General features: G+C 39.1%; 1 protein-coding gene across 1 annotated transcript in view; it reads right to left on the bottom strand.

The window, feature by feature from the left end:
- The window catches only part of LOC110312287 (contactin-associated protein like 5-3), a 579,184-nt gene that overhangs the window by 454,743 nt on the left and 108,876 nt on the right, over positions 1–15,565 (bottom strand). Inside the window, exon 3 of the mRNA XM_029470910.1 lies at positions 9,129–9,322. Within this exon, the coding sequence (XP_029326770.1) occupies positions 9,129–9,322 (194 nt within the window). The remainder of the gene's footprint in view (positions 1–9,128; positions 9,323–15,565) is intronic.

Raw genomic sequence — 15,565 nt, 5'->3', positions numbered from 1 at the left:
ACACCGTAATTTGGCTTTTGCATTACACAAAGAATTAACAAAGCCATGTATTGAGCTGTCACCAAATTGCTTAATAAATGATTGTTTTTTTCATTTTATTTTTTAGGAGAATTTTTTTAGATATCTTCTTTATTTACATTTCAAATGTCATCTCCTTTCCTGGTTTACTCCCTGAAAATACCCTATCCCATATCTCTCCCCCTACTTCTATGAGGGTATTCCCTCCACACACACACCCACTCCCACTTCCCTGTCCTGGTATTCCTATACGCTAGGGCATGGAGACATCTCAGGACCAAGGGCCTCTCCTCCCATTGATGTCCCACAAGGCAATCCTCTGCTACATATGCATCTGGAGCCATGGGTCCCTCCATGTGTAATTTTTGATTGGCGGTTTAGTCCCTGGGAGCTCTGGAGGTTCTGGTTGACTGATATTGTTGTTCCTCCTATGAGGCTGCAAACCCCTTCACCTAATTCAGTCCTTTCTCTAACTCCTCCATTGGGAACCATGTGCTCAGTCCAATGGTTGGCTGAGAGCATCCACCTCTGTATTTGTCAGGCTCTGGCAGAGCCTCTCAGGAAACAGCTATATCAAGCTACTGTTAGCAAGCACTTCTTGGCATCCACAGGAGTGTCTGGTTTGGTAACTGTGTGTGGGATGGATCTCTAGGTGGGGCAGTCTCTGAATGGCCTTTCCTTCACTCTCTGATCCACACTTTTTCTCTGTATTTCCTTACACGGGTATTTTGTTCCCCCTTCTAAGAAGGATCAAAGTATCTGCACTTTGGTCTTCCTTCTTCTTGAGCTTCATGTGGTCTGTGAATTGTATCTTGGGTACTATGAACTTTTGGGCTAATATGTACTTATCAGTGAGGGCATATCCTGCCCTTGCTTAAATGATGATACATTGTTATTGTTTTCTAAGGTAGCTTGGGCTAATTCTCCTGTGCATGTATGCAGTTCTCCTCTGAATATGTAAACCTCTTTGTTTCTTGATTTGTGAGTGTGTGTTCACATGTACCTGTGAATACAGGTATCTCTGTGCATATGAGCAGAGTCCATAGAAGGATATCAGGTATATTGCTCTGTCACTCTCTGAGTTACTCTCTTTAGACAGGATTTCTGACTGAATCTTGAGTTAGGTTTGAACTAGCAAGTTCATCCTATTTCTGCCCTGAATAGCTCTGGGCTTACAATCCTATGTGGCCACATCTGACAGTTTACATGTGAGCTGGTATCTGAATTCAGAACTTAGTGCTAGCTCAGCAAGGGCACTTGTTCTTCATAACTCATGGAGTCGTGTGAGCTCTATGTGTGGACCTTCTCTCATTCTCATATATACAGCATTCACATAGATGCAACATCTGGAATAGCAGCACATCACAGAAGAAGCTACCTTAGAGTAAATTCATGCCCAAAAGAGTATAAACTCAATATGTACATGTCTACCTGAGGTGGACAAATAGTTAGCAAACATCCTTAGCCTGCTTAGTCGTTATCCTGTCGAGACACTCAGCTTCTCAGTCCTTTCATAGAAATATGGTCTTCTATCATTGCAGCTTGTCATAAAACACCTGACACACAAATGTAACAAAATCATTATAAAGTCAAAATTGCTTCTAGGGAAGAAGTATCATGCCGTTTGATCTACCAACAATCTTGAAACATGTGTTTCCCCATCTGCACATAGACCTTCATGGTATCCCACCCATGCTTGATACTCTAAACTATAATCAAACAAGATAAGAAATGAGTGACTCAGGATTTTTGGTAACTCCAATGCAGTTTTAAGGACCCCTTCCTTGTAAACATTTTTTGTAGCTTTAAATGTGTGTGTGTGTGTGTGTGTGTGTGTGTGTGTGTGTGTGTGTGTGTGTGTGTTTGTGTGTGTGTGTGTGTGTGTGAATGAGTACAGTGCCTTCAGACACCATAGGTATTGGATCAATTCACTGGTGCTAGAGTTACGGGTGGTTGTAAACAACCATGCATGGGCAATGTGAAGTGAGCTGAACTTAAGTCTGTGAGTCCTTAACTGATAGGTTTTCTCTTCAGATCTGGGGTCCCTTCTTCTGGGGTTGCTGGATACATGTTGTAGCCCTGTGAGGCATTTTCTTGTTTCAGAACATTGTCAAAAGTATCTGTATGCTCTTAGATGAGGGGCATTTTTTTCCATGTGAACCACTATAACTGGGCATAGACATGAAACACATCAACTCTGCACACCTCCATAGTTCACTTGTGGGGTTGGACCTCTGTTGTTATTACCCTGCCTCTGTCAATTTCACATTATCTATTTTTGCTTGCAGTCCACACTGAGGCAACAACAAAGCCTTCCTTGACAGCAACAGTGCTAAGTGGACCTGTTTCAAGTGACTAAGTCAGAAAAAACACACAACAAATACATACACCCAAATAAGAATGCATTCTGTGCTACATAGGAGCCATGCTTTAGTCTATTAATGGTTCTGGGCATACAGGAAAAGAAGAGAATGCATCTTTAAGGCTCTGTTCATGTATCCTGCTGCTTGGCATATAATGAGTGCTTAGAAGATATATGTTGATAGTAATGAGATTTTTTTACTCTCAAATTGTTTTCTGAACTTGTTAGGCTTCAAATAGTATATCAAATAGTGATCAATACTCAGGACATGCTGGAGAAAATTGGCAGAATAAATGTGTGTAAATCAAGAAGATAGGACAGCATCTCTCAGGAAGTTTGGGAGCTGCTCAAGGATGAAATTGGAGGCAAGTTTAACTTGGGCACAAACTCTGCAACCAGTCCCACAGCACCCAGAGGATGCTCAAACCCCAGGTGCTCCAACACAGCCAGGATCATAGGACTCCAGGATCACAGGATCTTAGGAGCTTGGTCATACCAGGATCTCAGGGTCCCAGAGGCAGCTTGACTCACAGGAACTCTGACACACCCAGAATCTCAGTATCACATGATCCCAGAATCACAGGACCCCAAAGACAGCTGGACTCTGAGGAGTTCTGACACAACCAAGATTATAGAAAGGACATGCTCCAGTTATATATAGCAAGGGCAGGTAGCACTAGAGATATTCAGATGGCTGGAAGCAAGCATAAGGACATAAGCAACAGAAACCAAGGGTGCTTGGCACCTTCAGAACCAAATCCCTACATCATAGCAAGTCCTGGATATACCATCACCCTGGAAAAGCAAGATGAGGATCTAAAATCACTTCTCATGACTATGATAAAGGTCTTTAAGAAAGACATAAATAATTTCCTTAAAGACATACAGGAGAACATGGGTGAACAGGTAGATGCCCTTAAACAGGAAACACAAAAATCCCTTGAAGAATTACAGGAAATCACAATCAAACAGGCAAAGGAAATGAAGAAAACAATGCAAGATCTAAAACTGGAAATAGAAGCAGTAAAGAAATCACAAAGGGAGACAATCCTGAAGTTAGAAAATCTAGGAAAGAGATCAGGAGATATAGATGCAAGTATTACCAACAGAATACAAGAGATAGAAGAGAGAATCTCAGGGGGAAGACAACACCATAGAAAACATTATCTAAATCAAAAGAATATACCACCTTCTCAGAAACTCATGGTACCTTCTTCAAAACTGACCATATAATTGGTCACAAAACAGGCCTCAACAGATATGAAAATATTTAAATAATCCCATGATCCCTATCAGATCATCAAAGACTAAGGTTGGTCTTAAATTTCAACAAAAACAACTGAAAACATACATACTCATGGAAGCTTAACAATGCTCTACTCAATGATAACTTGATCAAGAAAGAAAAAAAGAAAGAAAGGAAGAAAGAAAGAAATTAAAGACATGTTAGAATTTAACAACAATGAAGAAATATTATATCCAAACCTATGGGACACAATGAAAGCAGTGGTAAGAGGAAAACTCATAGCTCTAAGTACCTCCAAAAAGAAACTGGAGAGAGCTTATACTAGCAGCTTCACAGCACACCTGAAAACTCTAGAAGAAAAAGAAGCAAATGCACCCAAGAGGAGTAGGTGGCAGGAAATAATCAAACTCAAGGATGAAATCAACCAGGTAGGAAAAAAAAACTATATAAAGAAACAACCAAACCAAGAGCTGGTTCCTTGAAAAAATCAACAAGATAGATAAACCCTTAGCCAGAATAACCAGAGGGCACAGAGACAGTACCCAACTTAACAAAATCAGAAATGAAAAGGGAGATATAACAACAGAAACCTAGGAAATCCAAAAAAATCATCAGATTGTACTAAAAAAGCCTATACTCACCAAAACTGGAAAATCTGAATGAATTGGACAATTTTCTACACAGATACCAGGTACCAAAGTTAAATAAGGATCATACAAATTATCTAAATAGTCCTATATCCCCTAGAGAAATAGAAACAGTCATTAATAGTCTCCCAACCAAAATAAAAGCCCAGACACAGATGTGTTTAGTGCAGAATTCTGTCAGACCTTCAAAGAAGACTTAGTACCAATCTCCTCAAAGTATTCCACAAAATAGAAACAGAAGGAACTCTACCCAGCTCCTTCCATGAAGTCACAATTACTTTGATACCTAAACCACAAAAAGATCCAACAAAGAAAGAGAATTCAGACCAATTTCCCTTATAAATATCGATACAAAAATATTCAATAAAATTCTCTCAAACCAAATCCAAGAACACATCAAAATGATCATCCATCATGATCAAGTAGGCTTCACCCCAGGGATGCAAGGATGGTTCAATGTACAGAAATCAATTAACATAATCCACTATATAAACAAAGTCAAAGAGAAAAACTGCATTAACATGTCATAACATGCTGAAAAGGCATTCGACAAAATCCAACACCAGATCATGATAAAAGTCTTGGAAAGATCAGGAATTCAAGGCCCATATCTAAACATAATAAAAGCAATATACAGCAAACCAGTAGCCAACATCAAACTAAATGGAGAGAAACTTAAAGCAATCCCACTAAAATCAGGGAGTAAGGCTGCCCACTCTCTCTTGACCTATTCAATATACTACTTGAAGTTTTAGCTCAAGCAATTAGACAATAAAAGGGGGTCAGAGGAATACAAATTGGAAAGGAAAAAAGTCAAAATATCATTACTTACAGAAGACATGATAGTATACTAAAATGACCCCACAAATTCCACAAGAGAACTCCTAAAGGTCATAAACAACTTCAGAAAAGTGGCTTGATATAAAACTATCTCAAACAAATCAGTAGCCTTCCTCTACTCAAAGAATAAAAAGGCTGAGAAAGACATTAGGGAAATGATACCCTTCAAAATCATCATAAATAATATAAAATACTTTGGTGTGCTCTAACCAAGCAAGTGAAATATCTGTATGACAAGAATTTCAAGTCTCTGAAGAAAGAAATCAAAGAAGACCTCAGAAGATGGAAAGATCTCCCATGCTCATGGATTGGCAGGATTGATATAGTAAAATTGGTAATCTTTCTGAAAGCAATCTACAAATTCAATGCAATTCTCATCAAAATTCCAACTCAATTATTCATGAAGTTAGAAAGAACAATTTGTAAATTCATTTGGAATAACAAAAAACCCAGGAGAGCAAAAATTATTCTCAACAATAAAAGTACTTCTGAGGGAATCACCATTGCTGGCCTCAAGCTGTATTACAGAACAATAGTGATAAATACTGCCTGGTGTTTGTACAGATACTGACAAGAAGATCAGTGGAATACAATTGAAGACCCAAAAATGAACCCACACACTTACAGTCACTTGATCTTTGATAAAGGACCTAAAACCATTCAGTGGAAAAAGGCTGCATTTTTAACAAATGGTGTGGGTTCAACTGGTGTTCAGCATGTAGAAAAAAGCAAATCAACCCATTCTTATCTCCTTGTACAAAGCCCAATTCCAAGTAGATCAAGGACCTCCACATACAACCAGATACACTGAAACTGAAAGAGGAGAAATTGGGGAAGAGCCTTGAACACATTGGCACAGGGCAAAATTTCCTGAACAGAACAATGGCTTATGCTCTAAGATCAAGTATTGACAAATAGGACCTAATAAAACTTCTGTAAAGCTTCTGTAAGGCAAAGGACACTGTCAATAGGACAAACAGGCAACAAACAGATTGGGAAAAGTTCTTTACCAATCCTTCATCTGATAGAGGGCTAATATCCAACATATACAAGGAATTCAAGAAATCAGACTCCAGAGAATGAAATAACACCATTAAAAATGGGGTACAGAGCTGAACAAAGAATTCTCAACTAAGGAATACTGGATGGCCGAGAAGTACCTAAAGAAATGTTCATTATCCTTAGTCATCAGAGAAATGCAAATCAAAGCAATCCTCATACCAGTCAAAATGGCTAAGATCAAAACCTTAGGTGACAGCAGATTCTGGCAAAGATGTGAAGAAAGAGGAACATTTCCCCATTGCTGGTGGGATTGCAAGCTGATACAACCACCCTGGAAATCAGTTTGGCAGTTCCTCGGAAAATTGGACATAGTACTACCTGAGGACCCAGCTATACCACTCCTAGGCATATATTCAGAAGATGCACCAACATGTAATAAGGACATGTGCTCCACTATGTTCATAGCAGCCTTATTTATAACAGCCATGAACTAGAAAGTACCCAGCAGTCCCTCAACAGAGGAGTGGATGCAGAAAATGTGGTACATTTACACAATAAAATACTACTCAGCTATTAAAAATTATGAATTCATGGAATTCTTAAGCAAATGGATAGAATTATAAAGTATCATCCTGAGTAAGGTAACCCAATCACAAAAGAATATGCATGGTATGCATTCACTGACAAGTTGATATTAGCCAAAAAGTTCCAAATAACCAAGCTATAATTCACAGACCACATGAAGCTGAAGAAGGAAGAGTAAAGTTTTGGTGCTTTGGTTCTTCTTAGAAAAACAAAATACTCACAGGAGCAAATATGGTGACAAAGTGTAGAGCCGTGACTGAAGGAAAGGCCATCCAGAGTCTGTCCCACCTGGGGATTCATCCCATATACAGTTAACAGACACTATTGTGGATGCCAAAAAGTGCATGCTGCAAGGAGTCTTATATGGCTGTCTTCTGACAGACCCTGCCAGAGCCTTACAAATACAGAGGCAGATGCTAGTAGCTAACCATTGGACTGAGCATAGAGTCCCCAATAGAGGGGTTAGAGAAAGGACTGAAGGAGTTGAAGCAGATTATAAAACCACAGGAGGAATAACAATATCAATCATTCAGTCCTCCCCCAGAGTTCCCAGGGGGACTAAGCCATCAAGAAAGGAGTGCACATGGCTACAGCTGCTTACCTTGCAGAGGATGGCCTTGTCATGCATCAAAGGAGAGGTCCTTGGTCCTGTGAAGGCAAGATAGGTGCCCCAGTGTAGGGGAATTGAAGGTAGGGAGGTGAGTGTGGATGGGTGACTGGAGAAACACACTCATAGAGGCAGGGGGAAGGAGGATGGGATAGGGATTTTCTGGGGGGGGGGCACAAAACCAGGAAATGGGATAGGATTTGAAATGTAAATAACGAAAATATCCAATAAAAAAAGCATGAAATTGGAAAACGGACGACTGAACTATGTAATCCATTGTTTCAACTGACCACAGAGTAAGGGAAGTGTTTGGTAACCAATGCAAACCTCATGTGTGCAAACACACTCCAGAAAAGTACAGAAATCACCAAGCATCATACCATCCAGGTGTAGGTTATATTGGTAAAAGACTATATGATCCCTGTAAACTTGAAATACAAAATTAATCTGAAGAAGATGCAAAATAGTCAGAGGAAAGTGAAAGGCTGGTGTATCTGTGTCTTTCCTGGTTGCTGTGACAAGATAGCTGACAGGAAGCAGTGTTAAGGAAGAACATGTACTCTGAGTCAGACTTTGAGGTCATGCAATTCCTCATCATGGATTCGGTAATGGGAGGCGGTTCTTCACACTGAATGAACTTCAGGGACAAAAATGGAGAAGAGCATGAGAGAAAGGAGGTCCAATGACAGGCCCAAATAAGAATCCAGCTCAATAAGAGATCTGGGGCCCTGACACTATTACTAATACTATTACTAATTACTTTGGTGTGCTTACAGACTGGAGCCTAGCATGGCTGCCCTCTGAGAGACCCAACAAGCAGCTGAAAGAGTCAGATACAGATACTAGCACCCAATCAGTGACTGGAAACAGGGGACCCTTGTGGTTGAATTGGGGAAAAGCTGGAAGAAGCTGAGGTGGAGGAAAGTCCCATGGGAAGACCTGCAGTCTCAACTTACCTGGACCCCTGAGATCTCTCAAAAACTGAGACACCAACCAGGCAGCATACACCAGCTGATATCACGCTGTTCCCCCTCCCCCCTTACACATATACAGCAGAGAACTGCCTGGTCTGGCCTCAGTGAGAGAAGATACACCTAACTCTTGAGTCCCCAGGGAGTGCTGTGGCCTGGTGGGGTGGGTGTAGAAGGGTGGGTATATCATCTTGGAGACTAGGGCAGGAGGAGGTATGGGAAGGGGAGCTGTCAGAGGCAACAAGTAAGGGGCTAAAATCTGGTCTGTAAAAAAGGATTAAAGCATATAAATAAATAAATTTTAAAAAGAAAGTGAAGAAACTGAGATGAGCACTAGCATAACATTCATTGCTTCTTCTCATTATAAATGCCATGTGACTACCAACCTCAGGCTCCTACAGCTCTGAACCCCTTGCCTTGATAGATGGCAACCTGGAACCATAAACAAAAATGAGACTTTTCTCATTCATATTGCTTTGGTCAATAGAACTTTACCACAAAACATTGAGCAAAAGAAAGTAGGATAGCCAATGACACCGTCTTACAAACAACTAGGTTTTTGTTATCATGTTTTCATATTGTCAAAGATGATGTAACAGACTCTGCTCTAAAACCGTCAAAATTCCAATAGAGGGAAGAACACAATGAACCTTTACCTCTGATCCTCCAATTGCCCTTGGTATAGAGCTATACAGAAGACATGACCTAGATGTAATGTTATAATTCTGAATAGGCACAGGACAGTGATTTAAGCCCTAATAGTCTGGGTACAGTAAGGTGGTAGAAACACTCACTGGTTAGAATTAGCAAATCTCATTTTTATTCACGAGTAAAGGAAAATATGTCCTACCCAGATGCTGCCTTCCTGCGTGTACTGTTGCCAGTTGTGCCCTGTGTCACTGAACATCAGGCGATAGCTTGTCACCCAGTCAGAGCTCCCATATCTTCCCTGGGTAGCCACAGCTGTAATCTCCACTCTGTTTCCCAGGTCCATTTGGAGCCACTGCTGGGCATTAGAATCTGCTGGGGACCAACCACCAGTTCCTGGAATAGGATGAAAGAGATAATTTAAATAATGTCTTAGAAAGTCACCATTTCCTATGCCAAAGACCAATGGAACTCTGTTTAATTAAGGCACAGTTGCTGCCTCTGAACTTAAACTCCTAGTACTGTTAGAATAAATTTTCCATTCTGTATCCCAGGGCTCAAGGTTGAGGGAAAGTGTGGTGTTTATGGTGTCTCCCTCCTTTTCCAAATTCTTTCTTCTACAATTCCTTTCTCTTTTGCTCCTTCTTTACATTCTCTGTCCAAATCTGTGCTGTGAAACTACAAGGGGACCTGTATCTCACTCTTGGTACAACACTGAAAGAAGACACTCATGGAGCCCTACATGGGCATCATTTGCTCTTTTAACTTTTATTTTCCATGAGGAGAATGCTGGGTGAAGTGGAAAAAAAAGTTCAAAAAAAAACATGTGAGAGACCTTCACAGAAGAAAGACAGATGTTAGAATATTGACACAGGGTACAAAATGTACTAGGAGGTGCTCATAGAGGCCTTTCAAAGGCAGAGCCAGTTAAGCTGAAAAGTGAGTGTTAAAGGAATGGCCTGACATGGTTCCTACCCATGGAACAGAACTGGCAGGACATGGGCCTCCGTGAGTGTTGATGGTTGATGTAGGCATAGGCCTGTTTGTATAATAATTTATGTATATTCGTGTTCTTTCTTTGATGAATGCCCTCTCTGCCAAGTTAATTATTACATGATAATCAGAGACAATGAGTGTCTGGAAAGTGATAGTATGGTTAAAGTCTCAGCAAATGGGTAATTGCTTAGACCATCAATACAACCCTTAAGTTGTGGGAAATAACTCTGAAAACATGAGTTCAAAAGTACTTAATTTCACAATTATGTAAAATATAAGGATGCAATATGAATTGTATAAGGAGATTCATAAATCTAAAAGAACAGAAGCAACTGCCCTATGAATCAGCTTGTCAGAAAGATACTAAGGAAGGATATAAAGAGATTTAGGGGTTTCTTATCACAGAACAAATTCTCACCCATCTAGCGTATTGTCATTGCTTAACAAAGGCACACAGATCTCTGAATTCTTTTGTAATGTTAAAAAAAAAAGTCCTTGCTGTCTGTTTCCTTCTAAGAATCAAGAGACTGGGATCATTAGATCTTGATTCATGGAACAGTCCTAAGGAAACCTGGAGTAATGACTGAATTGGTAATAAATAAAAACTGGGTTTTTGATCTGCAAAAGATGAGCTATCCAGAGAGTTTTTGGTACTGTAAGAGAAAGCTGTCCCAAGGATAGAGCAATCTGGAAATATGTCTCAAGCAAAATATAGGCCAACAGCTTGATACCCACAATTTGACTTCAAGTCATTTGTTTTGCTGCACCCACATGCCTTCTCTCAGGAACCACTTTCAAAGCTGTGGCTGGTTCTTGGCACCTGAGACCAGGATAGCCATGCCTAGATGGAGGGAAATGGACAGTATGGAAATTACCCATGCATAGGGAACAGAAGAGGGAATGTTATATACACAATCACAGAACATGAATAAGCCTGTCACATTTTATGTATAACCCACTCTACCAAGACTTACAAGGACGTTGCAACAGTTGCTTGGCTCCAAGATTATTCATGAAAATTGAACTTTGTGCACCCTCAATATTCATTCTCATGGAAGTTGAAGACTCGTGCCTTAAGGTTTTTGTCTCTATCTCAAATAGTAAAAAAAAAAAAAATAAATAAATAAATCTTTATAAACATTTACTGACTACTGAATTTTTAAGTACTCTAGAATATTATACTTTGTTTAATATGTTTGTCATTGAAAGGAGAAAACAGAAGGCATAGAGGTTAAAGAAAAGTCTATTTCTATGCTTGAGTCCTTAGTCATGTGGTCATAGCTGTAATACCATGGAAAGCTAAAAAAATAAGTATTCCTCCGATTCATACACGCCACCCACACCTACACATGTGTAGCCCTTGTGCTAAAGAAAGTGTGAATAATGAGGGGAATTGTAGAGTGCCTTCGAGGATAAACAGGAATGTGGTAAAAATCAACTATTTTGCTGGCTCATTTGCTCAGAACAGGAGGAAAGAGTAGATTAAATAGATTAAGAGAAATATTCATCTTTCTTTTTAAAGCTTGCATGCTCATTCTCATGATGCTCGTGTGTACCTCCCACCAAATCAAAATGTATTTGCTCAAACCTCATTTTGGTAGCTCAGGGACCTTCTATATTTTGATCCCCACTGCACATTCACTCTAGCCTAGGAGTCGTAGCTAAGGAACACTGTGTATCATGGTTCCCAGTGAACAGTCCCTTAACACATGGGACTGAATATGTTGACAATGTATCTGGGGGAAGAAAGGCAGAAACCTTCCTCATCTTAAGATGTGTAGGGTGTGGGGAGTGTCTTCCAGCATTAGCTAGTCTCCAGTATTCTTGTTTGATGAGCTTCTTATCATTTCCACCAATTAAATGAGATTTGAAGCAGATATGGAGAAAGGCCCCTGATTGCAATCTACTCAGAAATGTGTCCTGCTTAGTGATCAGTATGTCACAAATAAGGTAGATACTGTATTATACATGTGCTATACATTTATATGTGTGGGTGGTGTGTGTAGAGGGGAGGGGTAACTGACTTTTAGCTCTCTATAGTATTACAACCATTATTGTGCAGAACTATTGCTGGGAAAGGTATTGAGTGTCTGTACCATCATGTGGATGCTCTTGTAAGACCGAACAAATCCACAGTGGGGATAAGAATCAATACTTATTGTGATCCAGCCACCATATGCTGGAATTTACAGTATTCAGTATGCTTTTACTCCCTGTACAATGTCCTATAACAGAAATAACATCCATCTCATGACAGTGGAAAGAAGAGATACAAAAAGTAAAAACAAAACCAACACAACAACAACAACAACAACAACAAACTGGACAGCAATGATACAAACCATTAAGGGAAATTCAACTCCTTGAGATTACTTTGTAACAGAAAATAATATATCTAATCCCCAGAAAATTCCAGGCTGAGGATCTGACTCAGTGTGAAAGGGGCTTGCTCCCAAGCCTGACCAGCTGACTTAAATATCGAGAGCCACATGGTAAAAAGAGGATACTAATTCTAATAAGTAGTTTCAAATGAATACACACACACACCAAAAGTTAGAATGCTAGTGGTATGAAAAGCGAACTGAAGAGAGTAGAACAGGAAGGGTACAATGGGGTGGAAGGTGGGAGGGTAGCATAGAGGAGTAAGTATAGAAAAGCACCATGACACGTTGAAAATGCTGCATCAAAAGCTATAACTGATGAAGGTTCCTACAATATATAAATACACATATACAAAAAGAGTTTGACTACAGTTAGCCTATAGTGGGAGGTAATATCTACCCACATACAATACACCTTGAAATAAAAAAATACTCATGCTATGGATTGGTTATCTGTATGTTAATTGTTATTTTTGTCATTAGGATCTCATACTCCTCTAGAAAATAAAAGCTATAACCATTGTTCTTGGTTATCTTCCAGATATTGAAGGCAAGAAACTGTTGTTGAAGTCACAATATAGTTGAGTCATAGGGTGTTGGGAAATCAACTTTGTACTGATCTAGAAGCTTTATTCCTATGGACTAACATCCATAATGCTGGAAAGTGCTATTTACACAACCAGAGGAAGAACTGTAGTCATCAGTCTGAACTAACTGGGAATCATGTTAGCTATAGTAAAGACTGTCTTGTCAAGGACCACTGGTTTAGTCATGGCATGAATGCCATGGGAGTAATAAACTACTTTATGATTGAACAGAAGTTCTGTTCAAGAAGTCCTAATCGAAGCATGGCTCTTTTAACTGATAAAACATATAACCATGATTTAAATCCCAGTCTACATGATGTAACTCATGCCTGCTACTGTTAGCAGGGCAAGAACCTGTGGCTGGCTTGATCACAGGCTCTACAGGAGAACATAATATTATTAATCTGCAAAGTGAATACAGTCATAAATTATTCCCTAATATCTTATCTTTATGCCCATAAATCAGTGCATTTTTGAACCCTCATAAGAAATGCTTATTTTTACAGCCGATGGAGATTCATACGGCGATTAAATCTGTGCAACATACAGAGAAAAGTAGTGGAGCACTCAGCTCTAAATAGGTCAGCTCTCTAAGACTCCCTCATCTCATGCCTTTGGCATCCTCTTGGAAGAAGATACAAAAAGGCCTTATGAGATAGAGGTAGTGAACTTTGATAAAATGGTGTTTGCCACACAAGATCTGTTCACTTATGAACTCATGGTTCTGTGTGTAAGACAAGGCCAATGCAGATAAAATCTCAGTCTACACAGGGAATGGGGTCATGAAATTCCACCTCTAGCTGAGGAATAAGTGATGGCTTTCATTGGAGGAACCACTAGATTATGTCAGGAATGGCCCATAAAAATCTATACATGCTTAGTAGATAGATTTATAGCCATGGCCATACAGAGAACACTAAGTTATTAAATACACTCAGTGGATTTTAAAAATCCACAGAGCAACAATATTGGCAATACAAAATGTAAAAAAAAAATGTATGAAGGTGGGAGATATAAATAGTATGGGCATAGAAAAAGGACTGGAGTGGAGGAAAAAGAGGTAGCTTTGATCAAAATATACTGTGTGTATGTCTCAGTCAATAATAAAGAAAAACAAATTAAATAAAGGTTAATATTCATGGGAGGAAGCCCTGAGTATCCTGATATATCAGCCCCAGAAATACATGTGTGCTGTTCCTACTGTGTTTCTTACCACACCCAAAAGTCCCAACCACTCCTGCTGCCTATCTGCTAACTCTTAGAACTGAAAGAGATGCAAGATTTATTTTCCTAGGAAACCCAAACTAATTCTGGAACCATTCATCATGTCCAGTCTCTCCTGCTGCTCATTTTAAAGGCTTCATTGATCTTTAAAAAAATAAAAATTTCAAAGTGGTTTTAAGTAGAATCACCTGAAAAACACTAAATCTTGATAGGAAATTAATGTATGATGTTACTTTTTTTTCTGAGTAAAGAAAGGCTGATTTGTATGTTTGTGTTTTTTACAATTTTCCTTTATTATATCTGTATAGTAAATAACTATATAAAATAAATAATAAACCTATTATGGGCAGAATAATGTAGGGCTTTGGCTCTTTTATTAGTGGTGTTCACTAGTTTGAAATGAACATTTCCAATCCTTCATAATTTCCCTTTATTGTCAAGAGTCCCCAGCTGAACTACTTGTTCACAATTTAGAATTTTTCCTTTTTACAATTATTTATATATCAGTTTAAGTTATATTAAAATATAAGAAAGCAGTTCTAGAGTGATGATTCAACAGGTAAATTGCTTGTTGTGCAGTAGCTGAGTTTATATCCTGGTATACATGCTAAACCTGGAGATAGGTGGTGGCCAGGTTGTAATCTTAGTGCACATGAAGTGGTGACAAGGGAATCCCAAGCAAACTAGCAAGCAGGAGTAGCAGAGTCACTCAGCACTTGGGTCAATGAAAAATTCTACATCCAATAAAACAGAGAATGACTGAACAGAAGTTATTGAGCCTTGTCTTAAATTTCACACCTAGATTTTAAAAACTAAGATATTACCCCAGCTCTCAACTATAATTTAATCCCTAATATAAATCTTAGAAGGAAAAGATTTTTAAGACTTGTGCCTTCCCATACATCATACAGAAGTCTCTTGAACAACAAACACTTTTCCATGAATGTAGGTGGAATTAGCAGGGAGGATAAGTCAGAGGCCCAGTTATAATATACTTGGTGGCTCTACAAGCCAAGATTCCAAATTGCTTTATGGACAAGTCTATTTTGTGAATAAAGCATAGTAATAAATAAACAGATGACTTGGGGCTGGGAAGGTGGGTCACTCAGTGCAGCACTTGCCTTGCAAACATGGACACTTGAGTTCAAACCCCAGCACCCATATTAACATGCAGAGCATCGTGATGCACAGCTGCAGTCATCTCTGGGAAGAAGGATACAGGTGTATTACTAAGGCTCACTGGCAAGAGTACTTGATAAATTGCAGAAATTTTAGTTAGAGAATATTTGATTATTGTACAAAGAAAACATAATTATTAGCAAAATATGAAAGCTGAGATAGAGATAGAGATAGAGTTAGAGATAGAGATAGAGAGAGAGAGAGAGAGAGAGAGAGAGAGATAGAGATAGAGATGATAGAGATAGAGAGAGAGAGAGAGAGAGAGAGAGAGA

This window comes from Mus caroli, chromosome 17 (genome assembly GCF_900094665.2).
Source record: "Mus caroli chromosome 17, CAROLI_EIJ_v1.1, whole genome shotgun sequence".
Taxonomy (NCBI): domain Eukaryota; kingdom Metazoa; phylum Chordata; class Mammalia; order Rodentia; family Muridae; genus Mus; species Mus caroli.
Note: the sequence above shows the minus strand (reverse complement) of the source record. Positions and strands in the feature narration are given on the sequence as shown.